The following is a 14,554-nucleotide window of genomic DNA, read 5'->3' on the forward strand; positions in this document are numbered from 1 at the left end:
GGGAGCCCACCGAGAAAACATGTAGACAAATCGAAATTCACAAAATCGATTTTTAATAGAAGGATTCATTTACTCCTCTCCTTCAATTCATTCCCGGGAGAATGGACGCATTTCATAGATCCACTGGTTGGCTCTGGGGGGGTGCGAGTGAAGGCGGTTGTGTGCGGAGACCCAGCAGAGACCTTGAGGCCGCACTGCCAGGGCTTGGGGACCCCGAGCTTGAGGTGTGACTCAAGGGGGCGTGGGACTGGATGCTTAGACATCACTGCTTCCCCAGCGCTCCAGGAACGGCTCTGCTGCGTGAAGGGGCGCGCGGGCGGAGGCTGCGGGGGCCGCAGGGGTCCCTGGTGTGTGACTCAGAAGGCCCCCCGTGGGGGGGAGCGTGGCCCGCGGGGGCCTGGGGGACACAACGACGCTGCCAGCGGCGCCAGGACGAGCCCAGAAGCCGCCCCTCGAATGGGCCGGGAGAGCCGCGGAGATTTTAATGGGTGATTTTTGAGCATTAAGAAAGACTTGTTTCGAATAAATACATAAGGCAAATCGATGGTAAGTGAAACTATTGCATTCAGTTACTGAGTGACAAACCAGGCACTTTGTAAGAACTCAACTAAACTGAACGAAAGGGAGAATGGTTGTTTAATTAGAAATTTGGAAATAATTTAGAGTGATTCATCTAAAGTGTTCATAAATTTTAAATAAACGTGTAATTACATAACAATATAAATTACATATTCATATCATTTATTCATCGTATTATATAGATTGCATAAAATATGTAAATAACGTATAAATATAAAGAGTGGCAGAGAGGATTCTTTTCCTTTTTGCGGGCTTCCACATGTGGCACAGGTACATACATAGTCTTCCTCTCTTTCTCTGTCCATACATCCCAACATACATGGGGCAGAGGGGACAGGGAAGCTTCCCGGGTGCACAGAGCTGGCCAGCTGATAATGATATTATTGAACACCTCGTGATCTGAGACCACATAAATACTAATAATGATCAGAAAAAGAAAAAAAAAAAGCCCAACTGTGTGTGAATTATCACCAATTCATAGGTAACAGAATTAACGCAGATGCACACCTGCCCTGAGCCAAGGGCCGAGAAGGGACGTGGCTCCGCAGGCCTCGCCTTTCCCTTCCGCCAAGGCCTCGCCACCTCGGGGAGAGGAGAAGCACCTGCACAGCGCGGGTGCCTAAAGCAGCCGGCCCGGGAGGAGCGTCAGGCCGCGCGCCCGAGGCAGGGAGTCAGCGCGGCAGCTCCGCCTCGCGGGCGCCCGCGGGAACCAGGCCCCGTGGGACGCTTCGCCCCATCCGCGTCTCTCGTGGGGACAGCAAACTCAAGAGCAGAGGCGGCCGTGGCCGTGGCCGGCGGCCCGCGCGGCTGAGTTCACGTCTGCGTCGCTAGGGGGCGCGCTGGCTCCGCGGGGCACCCGCCTCCCCCACGGCTCAGCTTGTAGACTCGGCACAGCCCCGCGGCTCCCGCTTCCTTCTGCTTTTAAGGCCAGGGCCACGGCGGAAACGACGCTGCGCCTGTCGTCTCCGCGGCTCTCCCGGCCCATTCGAGGGGCGGCTTCTGGGCTCGTCCTGGCGCCGCTGGCAGCGTCGTTGTGTCCCCCAGGCCCCCGCGGGCCACGCTCCCCGCCACGGGGGGGACCTTCTGAGTCACACACCAGGGACCCCTGCGGCCCCCGCAGCCTCCGCCCGCGCGCCCCTTCACGCAGCAGAGCCGTTCCTGGAGCGCTGGGGAAGCAGTGATGTCTAAGCATCCAGTCCCGCGCCCCCTTGAGTCACACCTCAAGCTCGGGGTCCCCAAGCCCTGGCAGTGCGGCCTCAAGGTCTCTGCTGGGTCTCCGCACACAACCGCCTTCACTCGCACCCCCTCAGAGCCAACCAGTGGATCTATAAAATGCGTCCATTCTCCTGGGAATGAATTGAAGGAGAGGAGTAAAAGAATCCTTCTACTAAAAATCAATATTGTGAATTTCGATTTGTCTACATGTTTTCTCCCTGGACTCCCGGCCGGTCAGTCACTAAACAGGCTTTGCGAGAACTTCTGCTAAAATGTGACAGAGAAGACGCCTTCTCAAACAGAGCAAGCTCTCTCACTGTCTCTTCTGTATCTAGGTGTATTTTCCTTCACGCTTATCCCTGATTAATATATTTTTTGTTCATTCGTTCGTTTATCTCCTCCTGTGGAATGTAAGCGCCATATGTTTTTAGTGTTTTTCTCTGGATTGCATAACTACAAGCACAAGAACAGTGCCTAGGACATAATATACACTCAATAAATATCTGTTGGGGGATGAATCGATCAGTGATGACAGACAGTTACAAGGTATTCAAAGAAGAATGACGGATGTCCATCTCCACCCCTGCCACCTGCTTCACAGAAGTCCAACCCCACCCCTGCCACCTGGCCCACGTCCCCTGCCTCACCTGCCTGGACCCCACAGCCTCCTGCTTCACGGACGTCCACCTCCGCCCCTGCCACCTGGCCCACGTCCCCTGCCTCACCTGCCTGGACCCCACAGCCTCCTGCTTCACGGACGTCCACCTCCGCCCCTGCCACCTGGCCCACGTCCCCTGCCTCACCTGCCTGGACCCCATGGCCTCCTGCTTCACGGACGTCCACCTCCGCCCCTGCCACCTGGCCCACATCTCCCGCCTCACCTGCCCGGACCCCACGGCCTCCTGCTTCACGGGCATCCACCTCCACTCCTGCCACCTGGCCCACGTCTCCTGCCTCACCTGCCTGGACTCTAGCCTTCCCCTGCCTCCTGCTTCACGGGCATCCACCTCCACTCCTGCCCCTTGGGCCACGTCCCCCGCCTCACCTGCCCAGACCCCACGGCCTCCTGCTTCAACTCTCACTCCAGCCCAGCTCTCTGCAGACACCACAGCCAGAAGGAGCTCTTAAATCAAATGGTGCCGTCCCTTCCCAGAACCCTCAAGTGGCTTCTTGCCAAGGAAAAGAAACCCCATCTCCCCGCCTGGCCGACAGCCCTGCACGCAGCCCGACCCATCTCGGCCGCCCTGGCCCCCTTCCCTCCCCCGCACGTGCCAGGCCCCCCGCCCCGGGCCCTGGGCCCCCGCTGCTCTGCCTTGCAGCACCCTTCTCCCTCGCCCACCCCTGCACGACTGCGCCTTCCTATCCTGGGATGCTCACGGTCAGGAACTGCGTGTAAAATGGTGCCCTGCCACCACTTATTTTCCTCAGAGTGCCTACCGCCGCCGGAAATTACGTTATTCCAGTTTGTTCCAGTTAACAGTCTTCCCTCCCTCCCCCTGCACACACACACGTGCACACACACGCACACACACATGCACACACATGCACACACACACTAGAATAAGACACCTGTAAGGTCCCAGGCCATCTTCAGTTCACTGCTGTACTCCCAGGCTTTGAGCAGTTCCTGGCACTTAGTAAGTGCTCAATAAACACTTTCCGAGTGGAGGATGACTGAGGGAGGGAAGGAGGGAGGGAGGGATGTATGGAGGACTGGGAGGCATTGTGCCAGAGGGGCACGCTGTGCTGTCCCGTCATTTCTAAAAGTCATAGCCTGGAAATGTATTTCATTAGCTGGAGCCTTTGTTGAAAGCTCACTTCCTCAAAGCCTTTCTAGAGCTCTCCTTGGGTTGCCTCTCATCTACCTCTGCATTTCTCTTTCATTTTGCTCACTCTTCCTAATTCTACATTTATCTGCAGACTCGTTGGTTTAACGCTCATCTCCCCAAGTGGCCTGGGAGCCCCGGAAGTGCGCGCGGCACGTCTCTTTGCCCGTCACCGTCTCCCTGGGGCGGGGTCCCGCGCCAAGCACCGGGGAAACCAGTCGGTCGTCATCAGCGGAGCGGGCTGGCCCGGTCCAGGCTCTGCAAACACTTCCCAGCGCGGGCGCTGTGAAAGCAGGACCCACGTGCGCCATCTAAGTGAGACGCTGAGAGAGTCCCAACTCCAGGACAGCAAACGCTTCACTGCCGTTCGGTGACGGCAACTCCAGAGCCTTGAGCTCTGGCCCCCCACCCCCCAGAGCCTGGCTCGGCATTCAGAGACACAGGGCGCCTATTTAGCCACCAGCCCTCCAGCTGGACTGCGAGGAAGAGCGGGTGTCTGCGGGGCACCCATTAGGGGCTCCCCTACGAGGTGCTGAAGAAGAGCAAGGGACAGGATACAAGGCTGGAGCCGTCACTCCCAGGTCTCTGCTGTGTGGTGGCTGAAATCCGCTGTTCAGCTACGGACAGGTCTCCTCACTCCTCTTCTAGGGTACCTGGGGCGTCGGGCCAGTGTGGCTGGTCCAGCCCCCCCCCACACTCCATCAGGAGGACGGCATGGCTCCAGGCAGGGCTGGGACCCTCTGTCTGCCCTCAGGCAACAACCATCCTGAGGATCATCTTGCAAATGGTTCTGTCCCCAACATCCCCTTCAGCCTCCAACCTCTGCCACGTGCAAATGCTCGCTGGATGCTTTCAAGTATTTTTTTTTCTCTCCCCTTCTCCCCCACCCCCACCCCGGTTGTCTGTTCTCTGTGTCTTTGCTGCATCTTCTTCATCCGCCTCTGTTGTTGTCAGTAGCACGGGAATCTGTGTTTCTTTTTGCTGTGTCATCTTGCTATGTCATCTCTCCGTGTGGGCGGCGCCATTCCTGGGCAGGCTGCACTTTTTTTCGCGCTGGGCGGCTCTCCTTACGGGGTGCACTCCTTGCGCGTGGGGCTCCCCTACGCGGGGGACACCCCTGCGTGGCACAGCACTCCTTGCGCGCATCAGCACTGCGCATGGGGCAGCTCCACACGGGTCAAGGAGGCCCGGGCTTTGAACCGCGGACCTCCCATGTGGTAGACGGACGCCCTAACCACTGGGCCAAGTCCGCCGCCCAAGTACATTTCTCCAGGGCACCTCCAGCTCAGCGTCTTGAAAGTCAATAGTGCTGCCATTTTTCAGGCAAACTAGCTGAAAAACCTCAGTGGCATCTGGCTCCAACCTGTCCATCATCCCCATGTACCGGATCACCAAGCGAGCCCTTTATTTCCGTATGGATACATAGGTCCTGCTGCTTCTGCCCCCTCCCTAGGCAGCTCCTAGGCCTCCCACCCCACCAAGTCTTCTCCACGTTTAAAAACAAGTGCGGCCTTCCTAGACAGGGCATGGGTTGAAGCCTCACGCCTCTAACCGCCCACGCTCACCAGCTGCCCTGCAGCCAAGGACAAGGACTGGACGCCTCGTCGTGGCGATCAAGGTCCTCTAAGCTCCGCCACCGCCCACGGCTTCGGGTGCCTCACCCTCCACGCCTGGGTGGACCCCAGTCCCGTCGGCCTGCAGGATTCCTTGTCTCCCGGGGCCAGACCCACAGCCCAGGGGGTCTCTGGACTCCGCCCTCCCCGGCCACCTGCTGCCTGGAGGCCCACGTCTCCTCTCTGCGCTTCCTTTTCTCGGTGTTGAAGCGAGGACGGCAGCTGACCTGGCTTGTCTGTAGGGAGCCTGGCACGGGGCCGAGCCCTCGAGGGTCCCCTAACACCAGCCAGCCCGCTGCCCCTTCCCCGCACAGCTCTGCTCCCCTCACTCATCCACTCCACCTGCAGCCCCTCCCTCCACCTGCAGCCCCTCCCTCCACCTGAAGCCCCTTCCTCCACCTGCAGCCCCCTCCTCCACCTGAAGCCCCCTCCTCTCCACCTGAAGACCCTCCTCTCTACCTGAAGACCCTCCCTCCACCTGAAGCCCCCTCCTCCACCTGCAGCCCCCTCCTCCACCTGAAGCCCCTCCCTCCACCTGAAGCCCCTCCCTCCACCTGAAGCCCCTCCCTCCACCTGAAGCCCCTCCCTCCACCTGCAGCCCCTTCCTCCACCTGCAGGCCCCTCCTCCACCTGAAGCCCCCTCCTCTCCACCTGAAGCCCCTCCCTCCACCTGAAGCCCCTCCTCCACCTGAAGCCCCCTCCTCCACCTGAAGCCCCTCCCTCCACCTGAAGCCCCCTCCTCCACCTGAAGCCCCCTCCTCCACCTGAAGCCCCCTCCTCCACCTGACGCCCCTCCTCCACCTGAAGCCCCCTCCCTCTACCTGATACCCCCTCCTCCACCTGAAGCCCCCTCCTCTCCACCTGAAGCCCCTCCTCCACCTGACGCCCCCTTCCTCTCCACCTGACGCCCCCTTCCTCTCCACCTGACGCCCCCTTCCTCTCCACCTGGAGCCCCTCCCTCCACCTGAAGCCCCTCCCTCCACCTGAAGCCCCTCCCTCCACCTGGAGCCCCTCCCTCCACCTGAAGCCCCTCCCTCCACCTGGAGCCCCTCCCTCCACCTGAAGCCCCTCCCTCTACCTGACACCCCCTCCTCCACCTGACGCCCCCTTCCTCTCCGCCTGGAGCCCCTTCCTCTACGCAGCCTTTAAAGGAACCTTTAAGGCAGAGCTTCCAAATTCTGCTTCTTCCATGAACTGTCACCCACCATGCCTCCCTTCTCTCTCGCTCACCTAATCTGCTAATCTCACCGCCTATCTGGGGTTTAGCTTTAGCTTCTGAGTTACCTTTTCAAGCTACGTTCTCTATTTCAATTACATTTTTTGTTTTCAGGTCAAGGACGATGCCCATAAACAGGACAACAGTCTCAGCCAATGAGCGGGTAGTAAACAGCGGCTTGCTGTGCTGAGCTCAGCACCACTCAGTATGCAAAATTATTTTTCTTGTTTCAAGAGTTTTACACGATATAACTAACAGAAAAGGAAGGGAGAGAGACATCTAAATCACCACTAGCAGATAGTAGAACTGCCCCAAAATCACTTATTTTACTAAGCACTTTTGCTTAGTTAATTCAGAGGGGAGACGGTCAAATCAGTTCTGGTCAACACTGCTCAGGAGACACAATCGAAAGACCAGAACGGCCCATCCAGCCGCGACTCCAGCCTGACATGAAGCTCATCCCCCAAGGGGCGTGGACTGAAAATACAAACAGGTTAAGAAGTTACCTGCAAAAGGCCTGTCATCTTTCCCACATCAAAGGCGTTTAATGAATGTAAAGAATAAATGAGTGAAAAATGGACGAAAAAGTTTTAGTAACGATGCACAGTTCTGTGAATCTAATTAACACCACTGAACTGTATACTTGAAAGTCGTTAAAATGGGAAAATTTATGTTGCATACATGTTGCCCCAATAAAAATTAAAACACAAGCAAAAACACAGAACTGGATGATACAAAGAGTACACCCTAATGTACACTATGGACTTTAACTGATAATTATAATAATATCAGTTCACGAAGTGTAACAAATGCACTGCACTAATGCAAAATGTTAATAATAGGGAAAACTGGGAGGCGGAAGTAAATGGGAGCTCTACTTTCTGCTTGATTTTTCTGTATAACTACAACCGCTCTAAAAAATAAATTTTTTAAAAAATGGATGGGCAACTAAATAATTGGAATGATACTCAATCTTTGGAAGGAATACAATTGAAGATTACCCATTTTCTTACCAAAACCTTCTTTTTGGTTTTCATCAGAGAGAGAGAGCAAAACTGGATAGACCGCTGACATGACCTAGCCCAGCATCCCTTATAGTTTCACGTATTATGGGCTCAATTTCAACCATGTACATCAGGTATATATATATGGAAAAAATATATTGATTTTAAAGCCACATATTTTAAGTGTTAGTTCTCTGTTTGAGGGCCTTAATTGTAGCATTAAAGTTCTAGTGTTGTCTCATATAATTGCCTATATACCACAAGACAGCTCAGTTTTATTTCTTCATATTTAATTGAAACCCAAAGGACAGTCTCTCTGTGTCGTATAGAAATATAGAACATTAATTAGTAAAGCATCTGATACTTACACTCCCTTTAGACTTTCTCGATCCTACGATAGGAGGTAGTGAAGAGGCTTTCTGACTGTAGAAACAAATTGCAATTTAGAAATCTGAATGTTATTTACAAATAATACATAGTGCAAAGTAATTATCCTCCCAGCTTGGAAAGAAACTACTCACTGACATCTGTGTTTCACAAAAAGTACTGTATATTTTCCCAGTTTCTTAAACAATACCACAAACTTTTCAAATTTAGTTCCTAAAGAGTTCTAATGTTTCACTATCAAACTATACTATTTTAGTTGATGCTTGCTTACAAATAAACTTTTAGTAAGACCTCAAATATTTTCATAGCATTCCTGTTTGAATTCTAAAATTTTCTATTTGCATTTCGAAAATCCATTCCCCAGGCTAAATAATGATTTTGCCAAATTGAGTTAAAAAAATGCACTTCCCTTGTTTTTATAATATCTGCCATGTCTATCTCTGATAGAGAAGCAGAAGAGTAAAATGTTGGTGTTTATGTTCAGAGAGGTGTTTTGTTGGTTTTTCGTTTTTCTTTAGGAGGTACCAGGAATTGAACCCAGGACCTCATCTGGTCAACCAGGTGCTCAACCCCTGAGCTACCTCTGCTCTGCTATATTCAGAGAGTTTTTAAACCAGCCATTCTCAGCAAAAAATTAAAATTAAAAATTCTCTTAGACTGTAAGAATAAATTACTTCACAGATGTCTATATTAATAGGAAAAGACCCAACTTTATGCAGCCTCTCCAAAAAATAGGAGGCCATATATATGGAGTAAATATTACTGTTTGTATGAGAAAGGCCAACGTGCGTATAGTTTTCTTATTACCCTCAAGTCCACACTGTAGCTCACAGCAGGTTAATCCAGGGTTCCTTAGCAGAAAGTTAAAGGATTCCATTTCATGGATGGCTAAGGATGGCTAGCAATGAGTCTGCTGGTAAATGATTCTAAAGTACTGGAAAACCAAGTGCTCTTACATAGTTCAAACACCGCCCCTGAAATTCCATCTCATCTCTTACTCATTTAGAAACCCTTTGGCTTGCCTCTCCATAGAGCTATACAAATTCTGAATTAATACAGAACAAATTGGTGACATGCTGCTCTATCTCTGCAAGTGCCACCCACCCTGGCAGAAGACAACCACAAAAAATGTTGGTTTCCAGTGGCAAAGTGGCCACTGAATTTCTACAAAAAGCAGCAGAGATGGATCTCAGGACACGGAGGCATCCCGGCATCTGCCAGGGCCCCGGCCCCTTTGTGGCTGAAATAAAGCATCTTTCACAAATAAATGACATTTCACAGAGAAAAAACTTTCACAGTGCAATTAAAAGTGTAATCCTTAAATATCTGCATGTTTCAAATGCATACACAGCCTTTCTATTTATTTGCACAAGCTCATGCCCTATCTCTTCTTCACAACACTAAATCTTTATATTTATTATAGGTTCTGTGTATGGTAAGATAAAATACTATCTAGTCTTTCATAGAGTCTCAAAAATTATATGTTTGTGCAGAAGCTCTCAATCTCCCATCAAGACAACCCAGACTAGTTTATGTCTTACATGCTTTCTATTTTATCTGGAAAGACTGTCCTTTACATAAGCCATACTCATGGTCAGCAAAAGACACAGTGATATTTTAAGTGATAACCAAAACATGTGACACGAATAAGGACAAAGACTTACCCATAAGGCCTTCTCATTGTTGACTTGTCAAAAAGCAATTCACTATAAGGCAATTTCTTAAACTTATCTCTGCCAACAGCCACATAAAACTGCCCGTTCTCCAACTCTGCCCCACTTTCCACAAGTTTTCCTTCTAGCGTATAAAGTCTGCCAAAACAGTAAGGCCAACCATTAGAATTTTAACAGGCATTATAAGAACTGCTTAAAATTCAGAAGTAAATAAAAGCATTCTGTTCTTAATGTGGTTTATTACTTACGCCTCTAATGACTTAATTCTAAAAGTCTCAAAGTCATTAAATTCAACTAAGTGTCAACATTCTAGTGCAAACCCAGCCTTAAGAGTGTTTCATCCCAACGAGCTTGACAAGCTGGCACAAGGATCTCCTATTACTGCCACGCTAAGAATTTAGAAGGGAAAAAAGGAACTTGTGCAGGATGTGGTGCTTGAAATAAAGCTCGGCTTCCACGGACGATTATTTCCTCTACTTAAATTTTGTGGCCTCTTTTAAAAATTTATTTCCTTAGTGTGTTCATCACAGTGGCAGAGCCTCCGGCCACATTCTGGGTGAGAACAACCTCCAGCCAGACTGTTCTAATGCATCCAAACAAACCCAGAACTGGGTCAGAGAAGAGAGGTGAGAGGCGGGAGGTCAAAGAGCCCATTCCCAGCCTCGGCCATGCAGAACGGGCAGCATTCCAGCCTCTTTCCTGTTTTGCCATCCCTCCCAGGCGAGAGGGCGAGCAATATATCTCCCCAGAATCAGGGGGTTTCACAAGAACCTCCCTTTACTGTAAAACTTCTGCTACAAACGGCAGTTAATATGTTACTGATTAAAAGAACAGTGAAAATTTTACCAGATGATTTAAAGCGTCCACAGAATTTTTAAAGAACAGGAAAAAGCAGACTATTAGGAAACTTCAACTAGAAAGATAACGCACATTTTTGAAGGTTATAAACAAGTGTTAGTACATGGAAGGATTTCAAGTTAATCATTTAAAAAAAGATTCCTCGGACTTCTAATCTTATATATTAAATATCTTATACAATAATTAAATATCTTATATCATTTTGACTGCCATCGAAATTCAAATATCTTTATGCAAAATGAAACATAAAGAGTATCAAAAATATAAACTGGACCTGTATGATGTTATGCATGTTTGTTTTGAAAGCTCACAACTTTTACTATTGTTCATGTATGTTTACTTATTGTTTATGTATGTTCATGTATGAATGGTATCTTCAATCATTTTCTAATGGAAAAAAGAGATAAACTGGAAATGTATTTAAACACACATGAGAAAGAGCCAATTTCCCTAACATGTAAAGAGTTCCTATAAATCAATAAGATAAACGTACAAAGGTCATGGCAGACAGTTCACATATAGTGGAATATAAACACGTGGCTCTTACTTGCAGCATAGCTTCATAGTTAAGAGCACAGGTTCTGAAGCCAGACTACTGACTAGGCTGGAATCCCGGCCCAGCTACTCTACCCTTCTGTGTCTCACATTTCTTGTCTATCAAAAGAGAAGTTCAGGAAGTGGATGTGGCTCAAGCAATTGGGCTCCCCTCTACCATATGGGGGATCCTGGGTTCAGTTGCTGGGGCCTCCTGGTAAAGGCAAGCTAGCCCATGCCGCGAGCTGATGCAACAAGATGATGCAACAAAAAAGAGACACAGAGGAAAGACAACGAAAGACACGGCAGACCAGGGAGCCGTGGTGGCTCAAGTGACGGATTGCCTCTCTCCTACTTCCAAAGTCCCAGAATCGGTTCCCAGTGCCTCCTACAGAGAAGCAAAAAGAGAAGACAAGCAGATACAGAAGAGCAGACAGCAGATGGACAGAGAGAGCAGACAGAGCACAGGTGGTGAGGGGAGGAGAGAATAAATAAAAATTTAAAAACAAAGAATCTTAAAAAAAATAAAAATAAAAATAAAAAAAAATAAAAATAAAAACAAAGAATCTTCTTAAAAAAAGAGAGAATGACAAGAGTACTTGCCTCATCAGTTTGCAAAGTTGATTAAGTTAAAAATGTAAAGCACTTGGAATGTCTGGCACAAAAAATGATCAACAGATGTTGCATATTAAATAAATAAGTAGAATAAAAAACAATGAAGTACTATTTTTACCCAAAATAAGTGAAAAGATGAAAGGATTGTTAGTTTGATAGTACAGTGGAATGGGTGAAAAAATAGATCCTCCTATTTGCTTTTTTGGTGAGAGTGTAAATTAGAACAAACTTTGCAGGGCACCTGCATGTATCTATTCACAATTTTAAATGCATACACCACTTGACACAGCAAGTCAACTTCTAGACTTCAGTCGACTGATAAATTCTGCTTATATAGGAAGATATGTACATGTAATAGCAAAAGATTGGAAATGACCTAAATTTCCATCAAGAGGAGACTATTAAAATAAATTAGGGTACACCCATAAAATGTACTACTTTGTAGGCACTAAAAATAATAAGAGCTATTTATTATAAGGGGTGAAAAAAAATCAAGGTACCTACATGTGTTCCCATTTGTGTTTAAAGAAATAAAAGATGCCCCCTATATTTCTGATTAACATTTATGTAATTTAAAGCTTTTGTAAAAATTAAAAAATTAAATAAAAATAAAACAGGGGACTAAAATATGCTATGGGCTGTAGTTTGCCAAACCATGGGCAAGATCTCCAAACAAAAACAGGCACTGCTGACCCGGGGCGTGTCTGCCCATCAAATGCTTTATAAGAGGGCAGAGGGGACTCAAGCAATTAGGCGTCTCACTCCCACACAGGATGGTCCTGGGTTCGGTTCCCAGTGCCTCCTAAAAAAGAAAGAAGAGCACACAACAACAGACATAGAGACCAGACAGCGAGTGCAAAAAAACAAGGGTGGGGAGAAGAAATAAATCTTAAATTTTTAAAAATCCCTGCCCTCACTGTATAGCATAGTGAAATCTCATGTGAAATAAGAACATGGGTAATATTGCAGATATGACTGTTTTTCTTTGAAACTGAACAAATGTATGTTAATGTTTCAAGATGATAAAGGCAAAAATACAACCAAAGCAAAATATGGACAGTAGTGTAGAGTGACATATTAATAATCTTCCATTTTGTATGACCTATGTATCTTTTTTTTTTTAATTTTAAGAATCTATAAAAAAGACAAAAAAAACCCACAAAAGTCAGGAATAGGGTGGAGGTGGGGGACTTCTTTCCAAAAAGAAAAAGGCAGTGAAAAAAAAAATCTTCCATTAAGGGGGAAAAAAAGGAAATACACTACGTGAAGGAAATTAGAAAAAAGGTACTACATATGGGTTGACTCTATCTATACAAAATATAAGTACAAATAAATTAGAAAGATGGACATGCAGAGCAGATATCATGGTAGGGGAAGCATAGAAATTGAGAGGTCATAAGGCATAGAGCTTTTTTGTTATATTTTTGAATAATAAAAATGCCCTAATAACGACTGAAGTAATGAATGTGCATCTATATGAATACACTAAATACCATTCTTTGTACACTTTGGATGAATTGCATGCTTTATTAATATGTATCAATAAAACTGATTAGAAAATAAATTGTTTATCTATATATAATTCATGAATAATGAGAAAATAAAATTTTAAAAGAAAAATAAAAGATGAATATACTTGCATATGCAAAGAATATTTCTGGAGTAATGCAAAAAAGCCTGAAAAGAGGGACTGGGAGGCCTGGGGTGGGAGAGAAACTTACTTTTTTTTATACCCTTATCCTACATGAACTGATTTACTATAATCAAATACAATTTTTAACTAAAACACCTAATTACATTTGAAATCCCAAAAGTTATATCAAACTGTGTATATTAATATATGTAAACATACATTCCTTAATCTATGCGTACGTTTAATGGAAAGATGTAAGAAACCATTTAATAACTTGCTTATCCTGTTATATATATCTGTAGAGACATGTATGAAAATAGGCATTAGCAACCTGAAAGGAAGTGTGTACTTTATTAACAGCATATGATAGACTAGGGTTAAGGAAGGATTCAAGAATTACCAGAAAGTTCTTGATTGAATTTAACATCTGTGTGTATATGTTTATATATGTATTACTAATATGCTGCATACATGTGTATATTACATATTATCTGTCCACCTAAAGGAAAATAAGTTAGCCTCCATCAACGGTTTATCTCATATGCTTCACAATTTAATCTTCACTTAAATTTCGGAACCTGGGAAAAATGCTTTTGATTTCTCAAATTAGACCACCTCACTTCATTATCCACCCTCTCCAGCATCGTCCTCAAACCAGCACCTCCTGATGTCTCTCTTACCCTTAGGGAAATAATTTGGACTATCAAACTGTGAAAAGTATCTCCTATATAAGAAGGAGTTGAGAATCAAGAAACTGGCTCTCTCAGAAAATGTTCTGCTCAACTTTAAAAAATGTTGATGCTTGCCTATTTGCTCTGAAAAAAAAGAATAAAAATAGTTAATCTATGGTGATGTGCTACTATGTGCCAAGGATTGTTTAATCTCTTTACATGAATTACTTTGTTTCTTAAAACAATTCTGTGGGGAGCGGATGTAGCTCAAGTGGTTGAGCACCTGCTTCCCATGCACGAGGTCCTGGGTTCCATTCCTGGTACCTCCAAAAAAAAAAAATTCCTCTGATGCCAGTGCTCTTCTATGTCCGTGATACTGATAAGGAAACGGGGGTAAACAGTGCCTAGCTGGTGACGGGAATCCCAGTCCTCAACAGTTTGGAAAGCCACCGGCTTGCAAGAGGGTCACTCTGATCTACCTGTGCACGGCCCCGCTCCTCAGGGTGATTTTTTCCGTAATCATTTGTAGCACATGATCCCACTGAGTCAGGGCTTTCCTCGGGATGAGGAGGCGGGAAGCTGGGCTGATGAGGTCTCCATTTGCAATCAAGCTGGAAAAAGCAAAGGAAGAGCAAAGCCAGGTGGGACCAAATCACTTGCAACAGTTCTGCCGTTGAAACTACCAAACAAATCCCAAAGCAAAAAGGAAAGCCCCAAGCCACTGTCAACT

General features: G+C 47.0%; 1 protein-coding gene across 1 annotated transcript in view; it reads right to left on the minus strand.

Moving 5' to 3' along the window:
• Positions 1-14,554, minus strand: part of DCDC2 (doublecortin domain containing 2) — a 188,265-nt gene that overhangs the window by 109,363 nt on the left and 64,348 nt on the right. The window contains exons 4-6 of the mRNA XM_004462055.4: positions 14,304-14,435; positions 9,505-9,651; positions 7,822-7,876 (exon numbers count right to left, since the gene is read on the minus strand). Of these exons, the coding sequence (XP_004462112.1) occupies positions 7,822-7,876; positions 9,505-9,651; positions 14,304-14,435 (334 nt within the window). The remainder of the gene's footprint in view (positions 1-7,821; positions 7,877-9,504; positions 9,652-14,303; positions 14,436-14,554) is intronic.

Source organism: Dasypus novemcinctus, chromosome 22, assembly GCF_030445035.2.
Source record: "Dasypus novemcinctus isolate mDasNov1 chromosome 22, mDasNov1.1.hap2, whole genome shotgun sequence".
Classification (NCBI taxonomy): domain Eukaryota; kingdom Metazoa; phylum Chordata; class Mammalia; order Cingulata; family Dasypodidae; genus Dasypus; species Dasypus novemcinctus.